The 20,272-nt window shown below is 47.0% G+C and overlaps 1 protein-coding gene across 2 annotated transcripts in view; it reads right to left on the bottom strand.

Moving 5' to 3' along the window:
• The window catches only part of MAP4K5 (mitogen-activated protein kinase kinase kinase kinase 5), a 111,132-nt gene extending 103,079 nt beyond the window's left edge, over nucleotides 1–8,053 (bottom strand). For both annotated transcript variants that reach the window (XM_090034339.1, XM_090034338.1), the window contains exons 1-2: nucleotides 7,932–8,053; nucleotides 7,609–7,763 (exon numbers count right to left, since the gene is read on the bottom strand). In XM_090034339.1, the coding sequence (XP_089890465.1) occupies nucleotides 7,609–7,707 (99 nt within the window). In that variant the 5' untranslated portion in view covers nucleotides 7,708–7,763; nucleotides 7,932–8,053. The remainder of the gene's footprint in view (nucleotides 1–7,608; nucleotides 7,764–7,931) is intronic.
• Nucleotides 8,054–20,272: the final 12,219 nt, after the last annotated feature.

Below are 20,272 nucleotides of genomic sequence, written 5' to 3' on the forward strand. Positions count from 1 at the left end.
TTTCATTTTGTCACATAAGTTTGTCCAGAGGCCTCTTTCCTGCTATTTGTTATACCTTGTGTACATCTGTGGAACATGACCTCTTTACTTCTAAACATCCACCCAGATGAGATGCTCTCAGGTGCAAAGTGGCTTTGAATGAAGGACAGTTCTCTTGTTGTAAAACAATCACTCTGAAATTGGAGACACTGGTTTCAGAAACAGCTCAATAACTGCATCAACACTGGATGCCTGCCAGAACTGCCTGATCTTTCCGAGTACCCTTTGGACTAGTGCAAACAGCACACAAATCCAGCAGAGAAGTTCTCAATCTGTCCTGGGATAGAGGTTTTCGCTATCTGGGAGCCTCACACAGCTCTTGTGAACTCCATCCATTGTGCTGGTGCTAAAATAAACTCTTCTTTAAATCCCCTGGTCTAAGAAGCAAACAGATGAAGACTGTGATAGATTTCTGTACAATAAGCAAAGAGTTTTCTCTAACAAGACAATCAGGAAGGAACAGCAATTTATCCAGTCTTCTTAATGAGCAGCTACTACAGCTGAGACTGGTGAAACCCTCTGTGCTGTAGAGGTGCAAAACAGTAGAACTTCATTGTGGTAGTGTTTTAACTTAGTAGGAAGCTTAAATATTTCTTGTGAGCCAGAAGTATGAGAAGAAAAAGTCAGTATACCACAGGTTAAGAGCCACAAAGCAACCTTCCTGGTCTGGAGAGATTTAGGATGCTAACATGACCATTCTGAATTTTAGCCAACATCCTAAAGTCCTGATGACAGGAAGATGCTAATAGGAAAAACATTTACTAGGGAAGAAAAAAAAAAATACTAAAAATTTCCCAAATAACTCTGAAGTCTCTCAGAAAGCGGCTATGAACAGGCAACTAACTAATTTGACTGCTGCTAACATGTACATCTCCTGACTATCAGAAAAGAGGTGGAATAGCTTCAGGGAACCAAGAGCTGAATCTCTAAGCCATGGTCATCAGGAAGGAATTGAGCGGCAGATCCCACACCATCCTGTACAGTCTCAGCCTTGGAGCACAAGGGTTCCTGCATGACGGCAACGGATGCTGCTGAACAAAACACTTTGATTTTGATTGATGTGCAGGGGTAGGAATGTACATGTATGACAATCAGATTACCTGATGTCTCCCTGACTGTATTAGTGGAAAGATGGGAGCGTCTGATGAAGAACACCATAGCCCAAATTCTATGCTGATACGAACTTTACTAGCCAACTGCCCATCAAGAATGAAAGGGGGGTGGGGAGGGATGGAGCCCCATGCCTCCCACCCCATCCAGGCCCACTCCCCACTTCCCTCCTGCTGCTTGGGGTCCGGGCCCACTCCTGCTTTCCCCGCTACAGCAGCAGGGGAGGAGCAGACCCAGGAGAGGCCTGGGCCTGAGGGTGGGGAAAGCAGAAGGCAGCAGGGGGACAGGAGGAGAGGGCTCTGCTGGATGCAGGAGAGAAGGGTGGGGGAGGAGTGGGCCTGGGCCTGGGGGGGAGGCCCACTCCTCCCGTCCCCCCTCTGTTGCCATGTGGGGCCAGGCCCACTGCTCCTCCACCCCCCCCAAGGCCGATTCTCCTTCACACTCCCCACCCACATCAGACCCAGGCCCAGGCCTGATCCCCACCTCCAGCAGCCACATCAGCCCTGGCCTGCTTCTGCCCTCCCCACTGCCACCGTGGGCCCACTCCCCACAACCCCCAGTGCCAGGCCTGAGCCCGCTCCCTCCTTCCGCTTAGAGCCTGGGACCGCTGCCCCAGTCCCCACAGCAGCAGCTCGGGGAGGGCAGGTGTGTGTGCAGGCCCGCTCCTGCCTTCTCCGCAACTATAGCCAGACCGGGCCTGCTACCCACCCACGCTGGGGCTGCGGCTGCTCCCCCTGCTGCCAACTGGGGTCTGGGCCCACTCCACCAGGCAGTGCCACTGGGTCCAAGGAGCAGGGCTGGGGGGTGAAAACAGCTCTTTTCCACCCCCAGCGTCAGGCCCGCTCCCGCTCCTCTTCCCACCACCACCACATCAGGCCTGCAGGCGGTGATGACAGAAGGGGGAGGGGCGGGCCAAGGCTGGTGGCCTCACCCCCCACGCGGAGTCCCAACCCCACTCCCCCGTGTGCTGCCACTGCCGCCATTACCTCCAAGGAGCAAAAGGGGGGTGGGGGGGAGTGAGGCAGCTCTGGTGGCCTCTCCCCTCCCCCCCTCAAGCCGCCATCATCACCATCTGCAGGGAGCAGCCCCCCTATTCCATCTGCTCTGATGCCGCTGCCTCCAGGTAGCAGGGCTGGGGGCCAAGGACAGCTGTGCGGCCTCACCCCCTCTGCGCTGTCCCGTGTCCCCACCATCATGGCCGCGCACTACCCCCTGTTGGAACACTTCTTCTTGGATGTTTGTCAGCCAATCAGAGTGCAAATAAAGCATTACGGACAGACACAGACAGACAGACAGACTTAGGCTTTTATAATATTAGAATTACACCATTTTTGACCTACTGTACAAAATGGAGTATTTTGAAAACTACATATGCTGAGCATCACAATCTATGGTGCCAGCGTGCTTTTAGAATAAGCGCCTAAACAGAATGAGCTGCAGGTACTCAAGCACACTCTGACTTAAGCGGGCAGTAAGTGCTCAGCTGCTCTGAGAACGATACTCACTAAGCAGGCCTGACTTGACTGGCGCAGGATTTCATTTTTTATGGAAACTTCAAAAAAGAATGACATACAACTTAAAGCCTGGTCTTTAAAACAGAGGAGCTTCTACTACCCACATCCAGATGAGTGCAGGCGTGTGGTACATGGTGGTGTAGACCCGTCTATGGTGCCACACATGGCACATGCAGGAGTTCCCTGTGCTGCTACTTCACAACACAGGGGGTTTCTTTGACCCTGGGTGATCCCAGGGTCAAAAAAAAGCAAACTTACACCAAAAAAAAGCGGGGCAGAGCACATGGTAGCAGCGTGTGCTATCCCAAACAGGAGCCTGGCTGGCCAGAGCCACACTCCAGCTGCCAGCCAGGCTTCCTGCTGCAGGAGCATGCAGCTACAGCTCCCAGGAGGCCCCCAGGTAAGGCTGCTGGGGCCAGCACAGTTGCTGGCCCCAGCTTCCCCTACCCCGCCCAGGGTAACCTGCCATGCACATGCAGCACAGGCGTTCCCTGGGGACAAGCAAAAGCGGCACAAGGTGTGCCACTGCTACTTGTCCCCAGGGAAACGCATGTTCCCACTTGTCTGGACACACCCACAGAACCACCTTCAACGTTTTGTATTTTCCCTGAACCAGCAGAGATCAGTGACACAACAGCATGGCTTGCTCCTGTGTTGGTGTGATTAACCGATGCAGGAGTGAAAAAACAAAACAAAACAAAAAAACAAGTTTGAGAAGGTAAAATGGAGGAGGAGCCGAGTTACCCTGCCCCCGATAACTTTAATAAGAATTTGCAAATTCAGCCCACCAAGGGTTTCTGTTAGCAATGGAGGTGAAATCTGTCTTTAATTTAAAAAAAAACAAACAAACTATGACATTGTTTTCTCGAGGAAGATGGCTAAAAAGTCAGCTTGAGAATTGCTGCATATTATTGCTGTATTATGACCTCTGCAGAGACTGACTTTAGCCATGCATCATTCAGAAGCAGCACACAGGAGTCAAACTCTGAATAACCATTGTTTCAGTTCGGACAACTAACCAAAATCAGAAATGACTGGTTTGGATCTCCTGTTTGTCTGTCTGTTTTTCCCTGCCAACACTGAAAGTTAAATCACTTCATTATAGACACTTGTCATAGGACCTAAAAAAACAAAGGTCTGAGGTTGGGAAGGGGAAAAAAGAAATGGTGGTCTGTCCTGGTCTTCTTCTGTCCAAAAACCCAGTGGATCAGGCACTCAACCATGAAGCAGAAGAGCCAGGTTCAATAACCTGCTATTATGTACTACCTAAGTGAATACTCTAGCCTCCAGGGGACAGGATGCAGGTCTCCCTCAATTTGTGTTTTTGGAAAAATTCAGAAACACTGAAAAAAAAAAAAAAATAGCCCTAACAGGATTTCCCAATAAAATATAATTTGTTTGCTTACGTTATCTACCATAACATATGTTTTCTAGTCCTTCTGGCATACCGTACCTATGATGTGTATAATAATCTCTGTTTCACTGCCTTAGTTTCTTTGAGCTATGAACCCAATCAGATACACGAACTGCAAAGAATGGGTCAGTACAAGTACAGGACAATCCCAGGAAACATGCAGGATGCACAAAAAGTTGTTTAGAGATTCACCAAGTGGCACTCAGTACTGAATCAATGCCACAGGATGGCATAGGGAGATGTGGTGCTAGAAGTATATTTTCAGTGAAATGTGAACCAAACCACATGTGGTTGTTAAAGATCCCAAAGACATTTAGTAATAAGGAAGGTGGTTACCTGGGCTGGAACTTGGCCAGGGCACAGAGGTCATTAGATTCTGCTCACTGTACTTCCTGTTTATACAACGCTTTATGTGAAAGGCACTAGTACTGCAAGATGGGCAAACAGGAATTTTGCCAGGAAACCGGAACCAACACCTATCCCAACTGTTTGAAGAGTGTTATAGGATCTTTAGATGAACAACAGCATATTAAGCATTTGCCGAGCTGGGGCAAAATTATGTCATCACAACATTTTTCAATCGCCACTGAACATCCAGACTCCTGACTGCTACCTCTTTATAAAGCTTGCAATTTAGGTAAAGCACTGTAGCAAGAAAGATGTTAACTAGATTATAATTTTGTTAACAGTGCTATCCTTTGTAAGCAGGTACATTCCTAATAGAGACAAGGATTCTCAGTTGGTCTAATAAAAGGTATCATCTCTGAACCAAGAGTTTGACATCTTTGCATTCCTTTTTGTCTTAGACCAACACGGCTACCAAATATATCTCTAAAAGAGATAAGGCAATTAGCATATTGATAGTTTTTATGAAAGGGATCTCTCTAAGGCAAGCAGATCCAAACTTTTTTTTTTTTTTTTTTTTTTTTACATACATTGTAAGCTGACAAGAAAATAAGTTATTTATAGCCATCACTCCCCCACCCTGAAATGTATTTTGGAAGAGAAAAATATTAAATCCCTGCCAACAACTCAGTGCTCAAGAGCAATGTTACAATAAACCATTGTACACCATGCGATGAAGGGAGAAAAGAAAACCAATCACTGAAATAGATCTCAATGTTAAGCTTCCAAACATTAGTTATCAACAGCAAAAGAAAATTTTAATACATCTTCAATATGCTGCTACAATGTAAGAGTGAACACAGACTGGCTTGAGCCCCTCCTCCACATGCTAAAATCAGGCTAAAAAATCTGCTAAATTCCTAAAAAGGATTTCTAGGCATGAACCTACTATCACCAAGAAGCCTCTGAGAAAAAATCCCTAATGCAGATCTCCCACCAACAAAGAAAAACAGCTGCTAGCCTTAGGCATCCTTTAGCACCAATGTGCTAGAGACATTGGTGACTCATATGGCAAAAGACAGAGCAAAGATTGTTTGAAAAAGTGAGGAAAAATACCTGCATTGTTCCAATTATAAAATTGATGCTACATACAAGTCAACTCCATATTTTGAGGTTTCATTTTAGGAAAAGCAGGGTTTTTTTTTTTCCTGAATAACTACAAACAGCTACAGATAAAGACCTTGAACATGGTCTTGCCTTTACAAAACCTGGTTATCAAATAACCAAGAAAAAGACCCAAAGGGTTAAATGTACAAAAAAAAAAATAAAATACTAAAAATAAAAAGAATTCTAGATCAGCATTTTTATTGCATCCATAAAAAATACTGGAAGTACCCAAGTCAAGACTGTTGGGGGCCTAAAAATAAATAGACTTCACATACAAGCGCAAGAATTCTGGTTATTTTGGAGGGAAGGAAAAAAGGTTCCTAATCATTACAATACAGTAATTCTAATTTATTTCAATATTCTGAGGGCTCTAGATATTCCTGTCTACCCTCTAACACACAAAACCAACTGGCTGTTTAATAAGAGACAGTGCTCAGACTGCCAACATCCCTTGGAGAGCACATGAGGCACCTGAGTACAACAGGCTCTCAGATCAGAGCCGTACCATGAATGGAGAAAGGAACAGCTCTGATGGACACTGACAGTTTATACAATAATAATAATAGTTATCTGCACTATTTGTAACTATAACTAGGTAAGATCTAAGATGACTGTAACAAAGGTAAAAGAAAAATATTTCTGGGTTTTTTTTTAAATAAGTTTGCTGTGGGCATTCAATAGCACTACTTTGGGGTATGGTTCCTCCCTGTTTGCACCAGTCTATAAAGGAACACATAAAAAAACCAATGACCCAAGGACTTGAAACTCCCTGAGTTTCTATCAGTTGCAAGTGGCACCATGAACATAAAACAGGCGCCCAGGGTTTAACTTTGTTAGGTTACATGGCAGAGATCTTTTGGTTTTATCTCTGTGTGAGACCTTCACAGGGAGAAATGGCTGTTCAAATTTCAAGCATCCAAAAAACCTAATGCTCATTCAAACAGGCTGCATTTTATCCCAGCAGTTTTTCCTGCCTAAGTACAGGAGGCGGCTGGACCTGCCTTCCAGCCCCTAACAACTCTGGAAGTATCCTTTTTATATGCCCACCATGCGAATGCCTAGAAAAAATGTTTGGCGGTCTTCAGCAAAGCTTTTGTAGAAATACATAGGATGCTGCTTGTATTCATGACGACTGCTTAATATCCCTGAGACATCAAGTAAGCGATAGGAAGACTGCACTAAAAAAAAAAAAAAAAAAGCAACGTCCTATGTTAGGTAACCACTTCCAAAGTGTCCTTAAAATTAACCCATACATTTTTATTTAAGCTTAAGGTCAGAAATCCAATCTCCAGCAGAGGACCAGCTATTGTCATGCAATGCAGGAGCAAAAGGAGGTTTTGTTGCATGGTCTATGAATGAACGTATGATGATATGTTCCATCTTTGGGTTAACTACCTTCCACAACAGACCAAGGTAAAACACTCCAGCCTCCTTTCCCCACACACTTGAGAGCTCAAGTTTGCCAGGGAAAGCTAAAAATCTTAAGTCCTATCTTAAGCCCTTCAGACCCGTTCTGCAGGTTGCCAGGCCTCCTCGACATGCAAGGGCTCCTCCAAAGTAAGAGCTCGCCCCTTACACGTGAAGGTCCCAATACGCACCGTGCCAAATCCACTAAGCACACCTATTTAAAATCCCTGCGGTTGAAGTAGTTTCAGTAAAGCCTGCAAACAAACAGGGCTCTGGGTCCGTCCGTCCGGAGGATTCACAACGCTGACTGCGTCCCGATCTGAAACTCCACACCAGCTTCGGAGGGGCTGGCTAATCCGCTCCTGCCTCTCGCGTGCTATTATTAAACCCAGGGATCAACTCGCACGCTCTTAAATCGGGGACCACAAACGGCACGTTCTCCAAAGTCAGGTACAACCCCCCACCCCGCCCCAAACTCTCTCCGAGAAAGGTGAGCATCGGTTCAGCATCAGAGAGACGAGCCTTTCTTCCCGCGCTGAGCCCTTGCAAACCGGACCGCACAGGGTCCCCCCGCGACGAGAGCGCCGGGGGCGCGGGGAGAGGCGCCCTCACCTTGTAGACGTCGCCGTAGGTGCCGCTGCCCACCCGCTGGATCACCTCGTAGTCCTGCTGCGGGCTGCGCCGCATGATGTCCCCGCTCGGCCGCTCCATGTTGGGGCCGCTCCCTCTCTACGGCGAGGACCTGCCGCCGGCGCCCATCCCCTGGCCTGCAACGCAAACAGCCGGGGGCCCGCACGTTAGTCTTGGCCGCAGCCACCTCCTCCCGGCCGCGCCCGGGTGGGCCCCGCCGCACTCCCCCAGCCCCGCCCCGCCCCGCGGGACAAAGCGGCGCGGGGGCGGGCGCCGGGCCCCTCGGCCTGAAGGCAGACCCTTACCCAGGCCCCAGGCCCGGCCGAGCGCGGCCCAGAGCACCCCCGCCTCAGGCCGTCGCGTCGCGTCGGGTCGGGCCGGGCCGGGACGGCAGCGCCGCAGCCTCGCAGCGCCCCGCCCCCCCGTGACGTGCGGGCCGGCCCCGCCCCCGCGCCCCGGCTCGACTCCGCCCCCGACAGCCCGGCCCGGCCAGGCCGCGCGGGGGCGCCTGCAGAGTGCCGGCCCGCCGCCAGCCGCGGGGGGCGCCCTCCCCCACCCGGCTCGGGGGCGCCTCCGTGACCCGACTCGGTCCCCTTCACTAGCCAATTGGGGCCCCACCCTTGAGCCGGCTTGGTCCCATGCATGAGCCAACTTGGGGGATCAGTTCTCGATCCACTAGACCCATCTGCTGGGGAGAGTAGGCTGGGATTTCTCTGTTGCCGTTGGAGTCAGTCGGCGCTCCCGTCGGCGGCTGTTGACTTGAGGGCTGCCTCAGTGTGTCCGTGTGGCGTTTCCTCAGGCCGCGGTGGCAGCTCAGGCCATTACTAAGCTGGGAAAGCCTGGGGACCAAAGCAGTCAACGTGCTGCTGTTGTCGACAGCCCCTCGATTTGAGGATGGTCTCTACCAGGGCTCATGGATGGCCCTTGACTTGAGTGAAGAGTCCAGGCCTCGAGCCACAGACCCAGCTGCAGAAGTCACAGGTCTTGCAGGCCTAGGCTGGGATTTCTCTCCTCTTTCTTCCTCTGTTTTCTCTTTGCTTTGAGGGCAAGAGACTTTACCTCAAAGCGGGCTGCTGTTTGGTCGAGGTTATGGCGCCATTGGAGTCAGTCAGCAACCAGCTTCTCCCGGCTCTTGATGTCAGCGTCTGTTTACGTGAGGTCTGCCTTCAGTGTGTCCTCTGGCTGCCATGAGATTTCAAGCCATTACTAAGCTGAAAAGCCAATGCTCTGCTGCTGTGAAAGGTAGTTAACATACACTTGAGAGATCCCAGGTAGAGGGTCACATCCCCCAGGACAGAGGACGTCAACCCCCTGCCCCCAGTTGCATCTCAAGCTCCTAGCAGCCATCTGCCACATGGTGACCACCCAGGTGCACAGCGCTGAACCCTGCCCCTGACATGCCTCCATACAGCCGCAACTGGAAAGGGGAGAAGGTCTTGCTGCTAGAGCCAGTCATACATTGCCTAGCAATTCCCCAGATGCACAGACTGCCTGGTTGTCTGTTCTGTACCAGCAGCCAAACGCAGCTCCACATCTTGGATATAACCAAGAGGCCCAGTACGGATAGCGACTGCGATTCATGGGCCTGTGCATTTAGCTCTGCTAGAAGTGGACCTGAGCTGTAAGGTTGAGATCTAGTCAAACTCCTGAAAGTTCAAATCTAGCAGTCCTGTTCTGGCCTACCGTTCCCTGTTAATAACATTCATCACAATTGGTTTAAAAATATGTTTTAAGAAATTGAAGTTAAAATTCATGTGCTCCCCTGAATGCTTCCCACCCTCTTCAGCGTAAAGCAGCCAAAAAACCTGTCAGAAATGGCTATCTGTGCATCCCCTTTATGTGCGAGGGTATACAGGACAATTTTCTTGTTATTTCCCAGTTGATCTAATAAAAGGTATCATTTTGGGACCAAGAGTTCTAGTTTTTTGTATGTGCAAGGAACTTTCTGGTGACACAAAGTCACTGCCACAACCCCAGTGCCTCTCAAATTAATACAATGTTATGTTAAGAAAATACACATGCAACTTTGCTAATGCCTCCTTGTACACCCATCCTGTGGAAGGAAGAAAAATCAGTGTGGAATTATGTAATTAAAGACTGAATTAAAAATGCATACACATAAGGGACCAGATTAAGTCTGAAGGAACAACTGTAAATCTGGCATTTCTTAATTTCGGAGTCATTGATTTTGCAACCTCAATAATTTTTAGGTAGCTTGTTTGCATATGATTTCTCAGTTTGCTGTTGAATTTAATTAAAAAACCCAAAAAACTAATTATTCTGTCCAACTCTCACTTGTGCATCCATTGCATCTTTTGGATTCTGACTTACTGCCACTGTGGTATAAAAATCACTATTGCTTGAGCTGTAAACTGACTGCCCAAGGTATAGGGAGGAGATTAAGATGCGCCTCCGTTAGCTAGCACATATCAGCATGGACTTTTGTCTACGTGAGGATTTTAAGGCATGGTAGTTCATACTTGTTAAAAAGTAGCTGGCCAGGCTCTAGTGTAGAAAAGGTGGAGGTGGATTTGTTCAGCAGATGGAAGTCACTGGAGATGTCATCTCAACTACTGTGAAAGCTTCTGCCACTAGTGAATCAGAGATCCAGTCTCCAAACACTTGTGGAGTCATTTTGGTTGTTTCTATAGGTGTTCTGGCCTCTCTTTTCACAGAGTCATCCATGGCTAGAAACAGGACTAGCCACTGCGTTGCCTGGATTCTTACATCCAAGCTAAGCTACTTTAGCCCAACAAGGCCACATCACTCCAGCACCTTACACTTGACATTATCTTCCGATTCATTTCAGCATCCACTTCAAAGTTTATCTTGAATGCCCTACATAAGCAATTGCCCAGCCGCCTCCGAAGTAACTTCTCTCTCAACCTGTGCTCCTGGGACTTCAGCTCCTTCAGGCCAAGGCATTCTTTGTGGGAGTGCTGCAGCTGTGGAGCTTGCTGTACCAGAGATGAGGTTGAATCTGGCCAAGCTCTCTTGGTTAGACCCCAGTGCTCTTCTTCCATCTTAAAAGAGCAGCTGAAAACACTGGGACAGAGGAGAGAGTGATCCCAGTGGTGGCAGATGACAGAACAAGGAGCAATAGGTTCAAGTTGCAAAGAGAAGTTTAGGCTGGATGTTAGGAAAACCTCTCTCACTAGGAGGGTGGTGAAGCACTGGAACAAGTTACCTAGAGACATGGTGCTATCTCCATCCTTGGAGGTTTTTAAGGCCTGGCTAGACAAAGCCCTGCCTGGGATAATATAATTGAGGATGGTCCTTCTTTGAGTGGGGGTTGGATGAGACGTGACCTCCTGAGGTCCCTGCCAATCCTAGTTTTCTATGATTCTGAGAGCTGTCCTAGTTAGATGGATGATGAAGATCACCATGCCAGAAAGAACTCCCTGAGACATGACGTTCAATCCCCTGCTCCTGCAGGCAACCATATCATACATCCCTTTTCAAAACATGGTCAAGCACAAAGCTGTCTCTTAGTGTTATGGGGCATTTAGACACAATGGTAGTCACACTAGGCAGTGGTCAAGTTTACCATGATTTGTTAACCCTTTTGAGCTCCTCATCTTGAAAAAGCTGTTTCTGAGCTGCTTTTCAGGGAAATTCAGTTAAGGTTGTACCTGCTAAACCACTGGTTGGAGACAAGATATTTTCAATGCAGCAACTGAACTTCACATCAAAAACTGCCTATGGTTTTATGGTATTAGAAGTCTTTCAAGAGAACCATCAGCAAGCAAACCATCAAAACACAAAGCAGGGATATGGGGAGTGAGGTATTAGAATTGGCAATAAGACGCACCACACAGTCAAATTGAACAGTCATAAAATGGCATGCAATTTTCCTCCTACTTGATGCCAGAAATACGCTCACAAAAAATTGGGTAAAATAAGCTAAACAAGGCGCCTGATGTACCAAGCTTGTACATATTCAATATATTGCAAGGATTATTTAAGAACGCTTTTTCTTATTATATTGACTAAACAGAAGTGTCCAATTTCCATCTTAAAAAAAGAAAGCTCTGCTCTTAATTCCCTTCAGCTCTGTTGAAAATCTCACACCTAAGCACCAGAAATGGCATTACTGCTTCCCAAGGCATGTAGACTTTATTCTGTAGAATTGCTTCTTGGGATAATCAATGGCTATTGTGACTTAAGGGGTTAATAGTCTCATCCTGCCCCCTGGATTTCTCCTTAGATGTTAAGTTTAAATGGCTTGCTTCAGGAGCAGACCTCCAAATTAGCAGCGTTTTACTTGCAATGAAACACAGTACATGTACTAACCAGAAGAGATTCACTTTTAATTTCCTCTTGTGCTCTACAACTCCCCCCCCCGCATCCTGTGTATTCTCTCCAACATAAATACATACCTCTTCCTGAGCATCCACCGAGTAAGAGAAAGACAAACTATTTACCCTTCAGGAGCTGCATTTCCTGAAACAGTTTTTAACAATTAAGTATCTCCCAGTAAAGTGAACTCTTTTTGCCCTTTCTGTTTACTCTTTGTTGGTTAGAGTCACAAACATGACTCTATTATTGGAAAAAATAATCAAATGACAGCACCAGAAGTAGACCTTTTTATTTTCCAGTAAGGAATTTAAAACTTTTTATTAATAAAACATATTACAGTTGTATTTGTATTTACAAGTGCTATCCTGCTGCGGAGTAAAAAACTCCACGTCATTGCATATGTAGATGCTGACAGGGTTGGCTGCGGCATGAGGGTGCTTCAGTGCAGGGGCTGCCTGCCACTTAGTCCTGCACCGAAGCATCCTTGTGCCCCAGTCAGTCCCTCTGCAGCACACTGAGCCAAGGCGGAGCAGCCCCAGGCAGACCCCCTGCACCCTGTGCCAGCCAGGACTGCTCCAACCCAGCTTAATGTGCTGTGCTCCCAAGCACATGTGCAGACGCAGTGACCAGGAGCAATAAGCTCCAGAGTTTATTCATGTGCACTAATGGTACATGCAGACGCACTCGGTATGGCTTAGTGAACTCTGATTGGGAGATCTGGTCCAAATGACTTTAAAGATGTTTATAAGGCCCTTTTGATATGTAAAGCATTATGAGTTTAGCTGTTGTGTATCTTTACCCCAGGTTAACCCAAGGCGAATGATTAACTGCATGTCTTCCTTGATGCATATTGATGCAATCGATGTACCTATGTAACAATGTGTGGGGTCCTGCATTGTATTCCATCTGTACCAAGCCATGTAATAATTATAATGCTGCTGCAGAGCAAATTAATTTACTTCAGCCTAGTAGGGATGCACGTGTAGACACGCACCGTTTACTGTGCATCTAAGTAGTCAGCTGTGCAGTAAACATCTTGTGTAGACACATCCACTTTTTCCTTTTTTTTTAATCTGCCTTTGCTGTGAGGCTTCAAAATACTGCTTTCTGATACTGGCATCTATTTCTTTCCACCTACTTCAAGAGGCCTGGAACCAATCTGACATAAGCAAGCTTTGGACTAGCACCGTATTCAAGTTGGAAGCTACGCATCAATACCAAAATGCCTGTGACTCTCACCTTGTGCAAACACACCCATCTGGACTTTTTTCTTGCCTTACCAAGTCATTCTCTTCTTTAATACTCATGCATAGCATGACCAGCCCTGAAGGCAGCCCTGCCTGGGAGCCAAACTAATCCTGCTCCTCTGCAGCCCCTGCGGCTACCCCCCTCCCTGTTTCACCCATCACACCTGGATATAATTGCACATTGTTTTCAAAGGCTGTGCCCCCAAAGTCCTTGACTGAGCCTAAAATTCACTAGTGCAAATTCTGTGTCTTACTGGCACTGATTGTGCCCCTACTGACCCCAATCATGCCTTGCAGGCATTAATCATTGCCTCCAGCCTCTCTCATAGCCACACTCATGGCTCACAGGTTTTCCCCGTTCAACAGGTCCCCGACCCTGGCAGGGCTGCTGTCTCTCCCTGGGCCTCTAGCCCTATCTTGTCTTCAGCTCATCTGCCCAGGCTTTAGCCCCCCAGCTTCAACTTGCCTCACACTCCTGCTCAGTGCAGGGCTCAAGGCACGGGGTGCCTCAGGCACCCCACTGTGTGGCCTCCAGTCCACCCCTTACAGTCACTCCCAAACCACCAGGTAAGCCAAAACGAAATATAAACCAACAGGTCTCTAAACTTAGAGCAAACGCCCTGCCTTGGGTTTCTACACTGCCATAAAACCCCACCCAAACCTGCTGGCTCCCTCCCAGCCTTCAGGATACCTTTCTGCATCTTCCTTCCCCTCTGTAGGGACTTAGGTTAACAAAAGCTTCCCCTCTTTCAGAGGGGTCATGGTCAGACTAACTGCTCTGGTTCGGGGACCAAGGTATCAACCCCCCGAGCGCTACCCCTTCCAGTCATGCGCTCCTCTGACAGCTCCTCTGAAAGCAGCCTGCTCTCCCTTGCTGCATCTTGCCAGCTGAGTGGCAGCCGTTGCCTTTCAATCTGCTCAGAGCTCTGCCCTGTTGGCCGATTGCCATGCAACAAGCTACTAGCTTCCCCTGCCTGCTTGCAAGCCATCTTGCGCAAGGACTGGCTTTGCAGTACTGATCCGTATAATGCTTAGCCCCACCGGTCCTAACTGCAGTCTGTGGGCACTATTGCAATACCATCGATAGATGACATCTCCAACTGAGAGAGGCAGGCAGGTGGTTGTTACTGTGCAGGTTGGGAAACGGAGGTAAAATGGTTAAGTGACTGTTCATAGCGTGCAGTTTACAAGGCTGAAATATTAGGACTTGGGGATCCCCTCTCCTGTGCTCCACACGCTGGACGGGCTGCTCCTCTGAACAAGCACGAATTAAGAATGCACATTTGACGTTGCATCTTGCATCTGGACAGCTCCCAATATTAAATGGAACCGAAGTGGTTTTATGCAGGGTATTACTAGGATGAGGCAACACAATCTGTTTGCATTTTAGCCTTCAGAGAAAGAACACCGAAAGTCATTTTTACCAGACACATGGGTTTATGCAGAAGCTGTAGAAACAAGCATCCATGCAGATTTCTCATGGAGCAATACAAAGGAAGGAAGGAAGGAAGGAAGGTTGGTTGGTAGCCATGTTAGTCTGAAGTACAAAAAAGGGAATATAGGGTCTGATCACAGTTTTGGTTTTTAATAAGTCATCTCTGAGTAACGAAAGATAATGGTAAAGGAAAAAATACGCTAAGACTAGCCTTCTTCAGAAGAGAGAAGTAGCCAACTGTGTTAGTCTCAAGTCAGGGGGAAGGTAGGGCAGGGTGGCACCTTGAAGACTAACTGGTTTAGACAGACATGAGCTTTCTTAGCAGGCAGCCTACTTTGTCAGATGCTGTCAGCTGAGTCACAAACTTTATGGAGTAGGCTGTTGCCTAAGAAATCTCATGCCTGTCTGAACCAGTTAGTCTCCAAGGTGCCACCATGCCTTGCCTTCTTCAAGGCAGAAGGAACTCTGCTTTCATATGCTCTACCCAGCTCCCCATGAACATGATCCAAGCATTACTCCGGCAGCATATTTAAGTCGTAAGATGCACTGGAGCCACAGTGAAGGCAGAGATTCAGAATTCATGAATCAGCAAAAAGGCCTGCAGCTTTCCTGCTTGCCAGTTCTTACAAAATTTTCAGTGTTGTGTACAGCATTGTACGATGAGGCCGTTTGCTCTTGAGAACTGCAACTGCCTCTCTTCAGTCCTCCAGAAGGTGGCTTTAAAAATGTGGTTTAGATTGGTTTGTTTTTTAGATGGGCTTGGACTTCTTTTCCCTGACGTTTTCATGGTGGTCACCAGAGGACGTCTTGCTGCTGCCACAAGCTGGTGATGGGTATGCCAAAGGGCAGTATACAAAAAGCAGAATGGATAGCTCATGGCTGTCTGCTCTGAGCACCCAGCCTACAAATCCAATTCTACACGAACTGAGCCAGGGGCAGATTCCTAGTTGCTAAGCCTTCTTAATGTCACTCCAGCAACTCAAAGCAGCTTTCAGGCTGGTTTAACTAGCCAGATGAAGATGCCCTCTGTGTAGGGGAACCCTTGAGTGCCTAGAGTACTCTAAGGGTATGCCTTGAGAAAAGAGAGTGATGCCAAGTCTCATTTTTATGTCTTGATGATCTCCATGTCTTGAGCTTTGGCTGCTGGAAGGGTCCCTTGGAGCTGTAGGCTGCTTCTGAAATGCAGAGCAGTCGTGATAGCTGAGACCACAAGGTGCCCAACTCCCAAAAGTGCCAGAAAGAGGTCTAAAGGCCTGAGTATGGGCCCTAAAGAGACAGAGTTACTTTGTCTAGTGAGCCAGAGAGAGACGAAGAGTAAGAAATCATAGCAGAGTAGAGGTAGCAGCCTTGAGGTGGGGCGGGGAGAAGCAGGAGAACCAGTGACCAGGCCTGTACCTGCCTCGTGGTCTGCAACCCCAAGGACGGAGCTTGCAAAAGAGGGAGGATATAAAGTCCCCTCATAGGGATATTGAGACATACAGATCATCTTGCTGTGCATATTTGAGGTAGCACATACTGACACTAACTGTCCTACAACTTTCCAGACTTAACAGCCGACTCCCAGGCAGTAGGGTCGCTACAGCGGCATAGAGGCATCTCCTAATGGTGAGGTCTGAGGAATGACATCTTCGGAAAAAAATCGGAGTGAGACCAGAATGAGGCCCTGTGTCCTTTTCTCTGGTAAATTAACAGTTTAATTAAGGGTCTTATGAAAAGCTGGCCGAAAATCCTGAATCTAATTCCTGCATGTGACACTTGGGAGTTATCGTTTTCCTTGGCAGCCATACCCTGGACAACAGTCTCAACTGAGTGGCTAGCCTGTAGACACGGCATTGTTGAAATGCGTGTCCAGCCATGCTCTTTGAGCACGCCTGACTCTTGTACGTTGATTGCTCCTAAAAACCTAGCACAGAGACCTTGATGGACAAGCAATATTTGTGGAGTTAATGCAGTACAGTGCCCATGCACTGTTAAGAGTGATGACACGGGCCATTAGTTGACATCAGTGAGACAGCACAGAACAAGAGTGTTTGGTGCCATCAGGTGCTCAGAGCTATTTCTTGGACTGCAGCCCCAATTCTGTTGGTTCTAGGAAAAAAACTGGGGGGGAGGGAATGAAAGGGGGAATTTCTACAATTTAATCCTTTCCTGTACACTGCATATTGCAACTGCCAGTGTTCCTGGGAAATCCTTCATCAATGGCTGCATGACAGATGCAGCCGTGCTTCTGCAAAGTGTTGTCTTTTTCTGAAAGAAGATCAAGACTCTAATGAGTCTCAATGATTTTTGCATCATGTCATTTATGCAAAAGTATCACAGGATATTTTGCAGATTGCTGCAGCCTTTGTATTCAAATGGAGGGCAAGCAGTCACAGACAATAACTGAGCCTAGGAAAACCATGCAGGGAAATTTGACTGGTCATTGAAAGCCATTGTGAGGGATCTGTCAGTGCATCTTATGATCAAGAACTCAAACCCTGACTAACCATGCAGTGGGATTATTGCACTCACACCAGTAGGTGGATCCAATTAGCTTCTGCCAGGATTTCAAAGGGGGCGAATCCGTTCCTTTGGGCAAAGATGGATCTGCAGGAAAAAAATCCTAGAAATGAACAAACTTGGCAAACAGAAGGCTTTGACTCAGGTTTGCCAGTTGTTACAGAGCTATAATAAAACCAAATTCTAAGCAGTTAGCACTTTTTTGCATGTCGTACGTGTGGCAGTCTGGCAGAGACCAGATATTGGAGATGAATTTGGAAGGATTCAAGGAGATACGCACGGTGTGGGTCTTACTACCTGCAATTGCTAAAGAGAAGAGTTGGGAAAGAGAAGCCTAATGGACTTATACCCTTAGAAATCTGGTGATTATCAGTGCATGTGGAAGAAAGGGGCAAGCTGTAGGGCAGGAAGCAATGAGGCTTTAGAGACAAGGCTGACCTTTTCACACAAAGGTTTTGATAGCTTATATAGGATCAAGCACCCCAAAGCTTGGATTCTTCCCTGACCTTCAGCACAACAACAGGTAGGTACTGTCATAGAAGGAGGCCTCAGACTCCCAGCTGGAATGAAAATGCCACCAAAAACCTCTATATATTTTGCAGTATTTTGGCTCTTCTGTGTCCAGTTTTCACCAGATCCAGGCAGTGTAAAGCTATCCAGAAATTAAGCACTTATCTTAAAGCAGCAACACCCTTAAAGCATTCTGAAGTTGGAAAGTACAGTATAGATGCTTGGTATAAAAATTAAATATATCTTTGGGGAAAAAATGCAGATTGGACTTCAGTTAATTTTGGGGTTTGGTGGTTTTCTTTCCAGTTACTTTTGCCCATCCCTCAATATTACCTTCCATCTATAGACAAAACCTCAGAATGAAGGACTTGAAAATGCCCTATCAGCACTTTAGCTGGATTGTCTAATCCACTGAAATGTTATCTCCTCTGGGATGGAAACATGGTAGCCCTTCTCTTACATCAATACAGGCAGTCCTCGACTTACAACATTTCGAGTTACAACATTTCACACCTACAACGTTTATAAATTGACACCGTTTCAACTTTCTGATGTCAGTTTTGACTTTACGACGCTTGATCTGATGCAACGCCATGCCACGCCAGCAAACAAGTTCGCTGCATCATTTATCCCCCTGGAGAACGTCTGTCCAAACTTCCTTGGACACTTTCTTTAAGAAAGCAGACAAGACTCCAGAAAAACCTGCAGCCAAGACTCCCAAAAAGACTCCAGCCAAGAGCCCTTCAAAAAGTCCAACCAAGAGCCTTTCAAACAGCCCAGCAAAGTCACCTCAAAGAAGTCCTTCCAAATCAATATGATTGCTATTTACAATATAAATACATTAATGTAGCTATATTACTAATTTATAATTGATTGAGTACAAAATTCTGGGGCATTTTTGGTGAAAATAGGGTATCGGGCCTTGGTTCAGGAACCAAACCCCCAGTTATAACATTGTTTCTTATGAGAAAATTGGTTCCGATTGCAACATTTCGACTTAAGATGAACCAATTGTGTCCTAAGTCCGAGGACTGCCGGTAGTAGGTAACAATGTTTATAGACTTGGCAGGATTTGATTTTTATTGGTGTATGGCCATTGATTTAACTTCATACTCACAGACCTATGAAAACACATTTCCCTCATCAATAATCAAAATTTATAGAAAGGGGACGGAAGAAAGGTGATGGAGAACCGTGCCGACTGTAGTTCGGACTGCAACTCCCAGAAACCTCAGGGGACTGGGATCAAAGGAAGAGGAAGTGACAACGCACATGAGGGACCTACAGGGAAGTGGAACCCAGGCGGCTCTGCCGCTCAGCTGGCAGCAGTCCTACAGTAGCTATGTTTGCCATTAATAAATCGTCTGCCCCCAACACCCTTAATTTTGCACAGTCCTGACAATTTTAAATCGGTAAACATTTTGATAAATACTTAAAAATAAACATTGATATTACCCATCCAAATGATTAACAAATAAACGGTGAATTCTGCCAAGCCCTTGTATAGAGGAAGTCTAGATGATGAATCCAGTTGAAACGCCTTTGGAAACGTAGGTAGGAACAAGGCAACTCTCGGCAAAAGGGAATTGTCAGGAAGAGCAGAGCTCCTAAGCAGCAAAGATCTGTTTTTGTGCAAAATAGAAAGAACGAACAAGGTACCTTATCAAGGCCTCAGAGTCCTGGAGTGCAAGGAAGGAGCACAAGCCGTCTCCAAACAGGGTGCTCTTCCCCATTTTTCCCCATGAAGCCAACACTTCAATGTTTGGAGATAAAAATGCAGAAGTTCGAGCACTGCTGACAAGGCATCCCTACCCAGCACAGCACGAAATGATTCAGAGCAGAACCGTTTCAGGAAAGGCTCCATCCCAACCTCTTCAAACAAGCAGCCTTAAGGTCTGTCTCACTTGAACTTCCTCACTTGACAAGGTAGAAGTGGGGAGAGAGTACATATCGACAAAGCAGTACTGGCCGTTACTACTGAGAAGACGACACCGATAAATGCAGCCATGCCACGCGTCATCTCTGGAAAAACCGGGGCTGGCCCACTTGCCAGGCAATGTGGATGCCAAGACATCTTTACCAATAGTGACCATTTCAGCATGTCCAGAACATGCCCAGCGCTGTCGGGTGGCTGGACATTAGTGGGTTTTAAGGTCGGCTGAAGGAGAATCTTTTCAGCACGCTGAAGTCTCTTTCACTCATCTAGTGTAACAAGATACCCAGTGATTTGGTTCATCTTCATAACGAACAGGGAAGGTGAAACCCCGCTTTACGTGCTGCTTTGGTCCGTCACTGATTGACAAGTGGGTCAGTCAGCTCAAAGCAAGTTATTGAACTGCCCCAGCAAGCTCAAAGAACAAGATACTATTTGATTTAAAGCTGTGTTTTTCATGGATTACACTGGATCCTCTCTCTCTCCACCACCACCCCTTCCTACCCAGGATGTCCCTTGGCTCCCATGTTTGATATTATTTACCAGCACTTTATTTTTGGTCCGTGCCAATAAAGCAGTGATCACAAAAGAGCAGAGTTGCTGTTTCTCAAGGACCCTTCACCATGCAAGTGTTCACTTCTCCCCCCACTGATTAGTTCTCAGCAATCCTGCTATCCCCATAAATATGGCAACTCGTAAGGCCTGGTACTTAAAATCACTTGA

The sequence above is a fragment of the Crocodylus siamensis genome, chromosome 2 (genome assembly GCF_052110815.1).
Source record: "Crocodylus siamensis isolate JL-2025a chromosome 2, ASM5211081v1, whole genome shotgun sequence".
NCBI lineage: Eukaryota > Metazoa > Chordata > Crocodylia > Crocodylidae > Crocodylus > Crocodylus siamensis.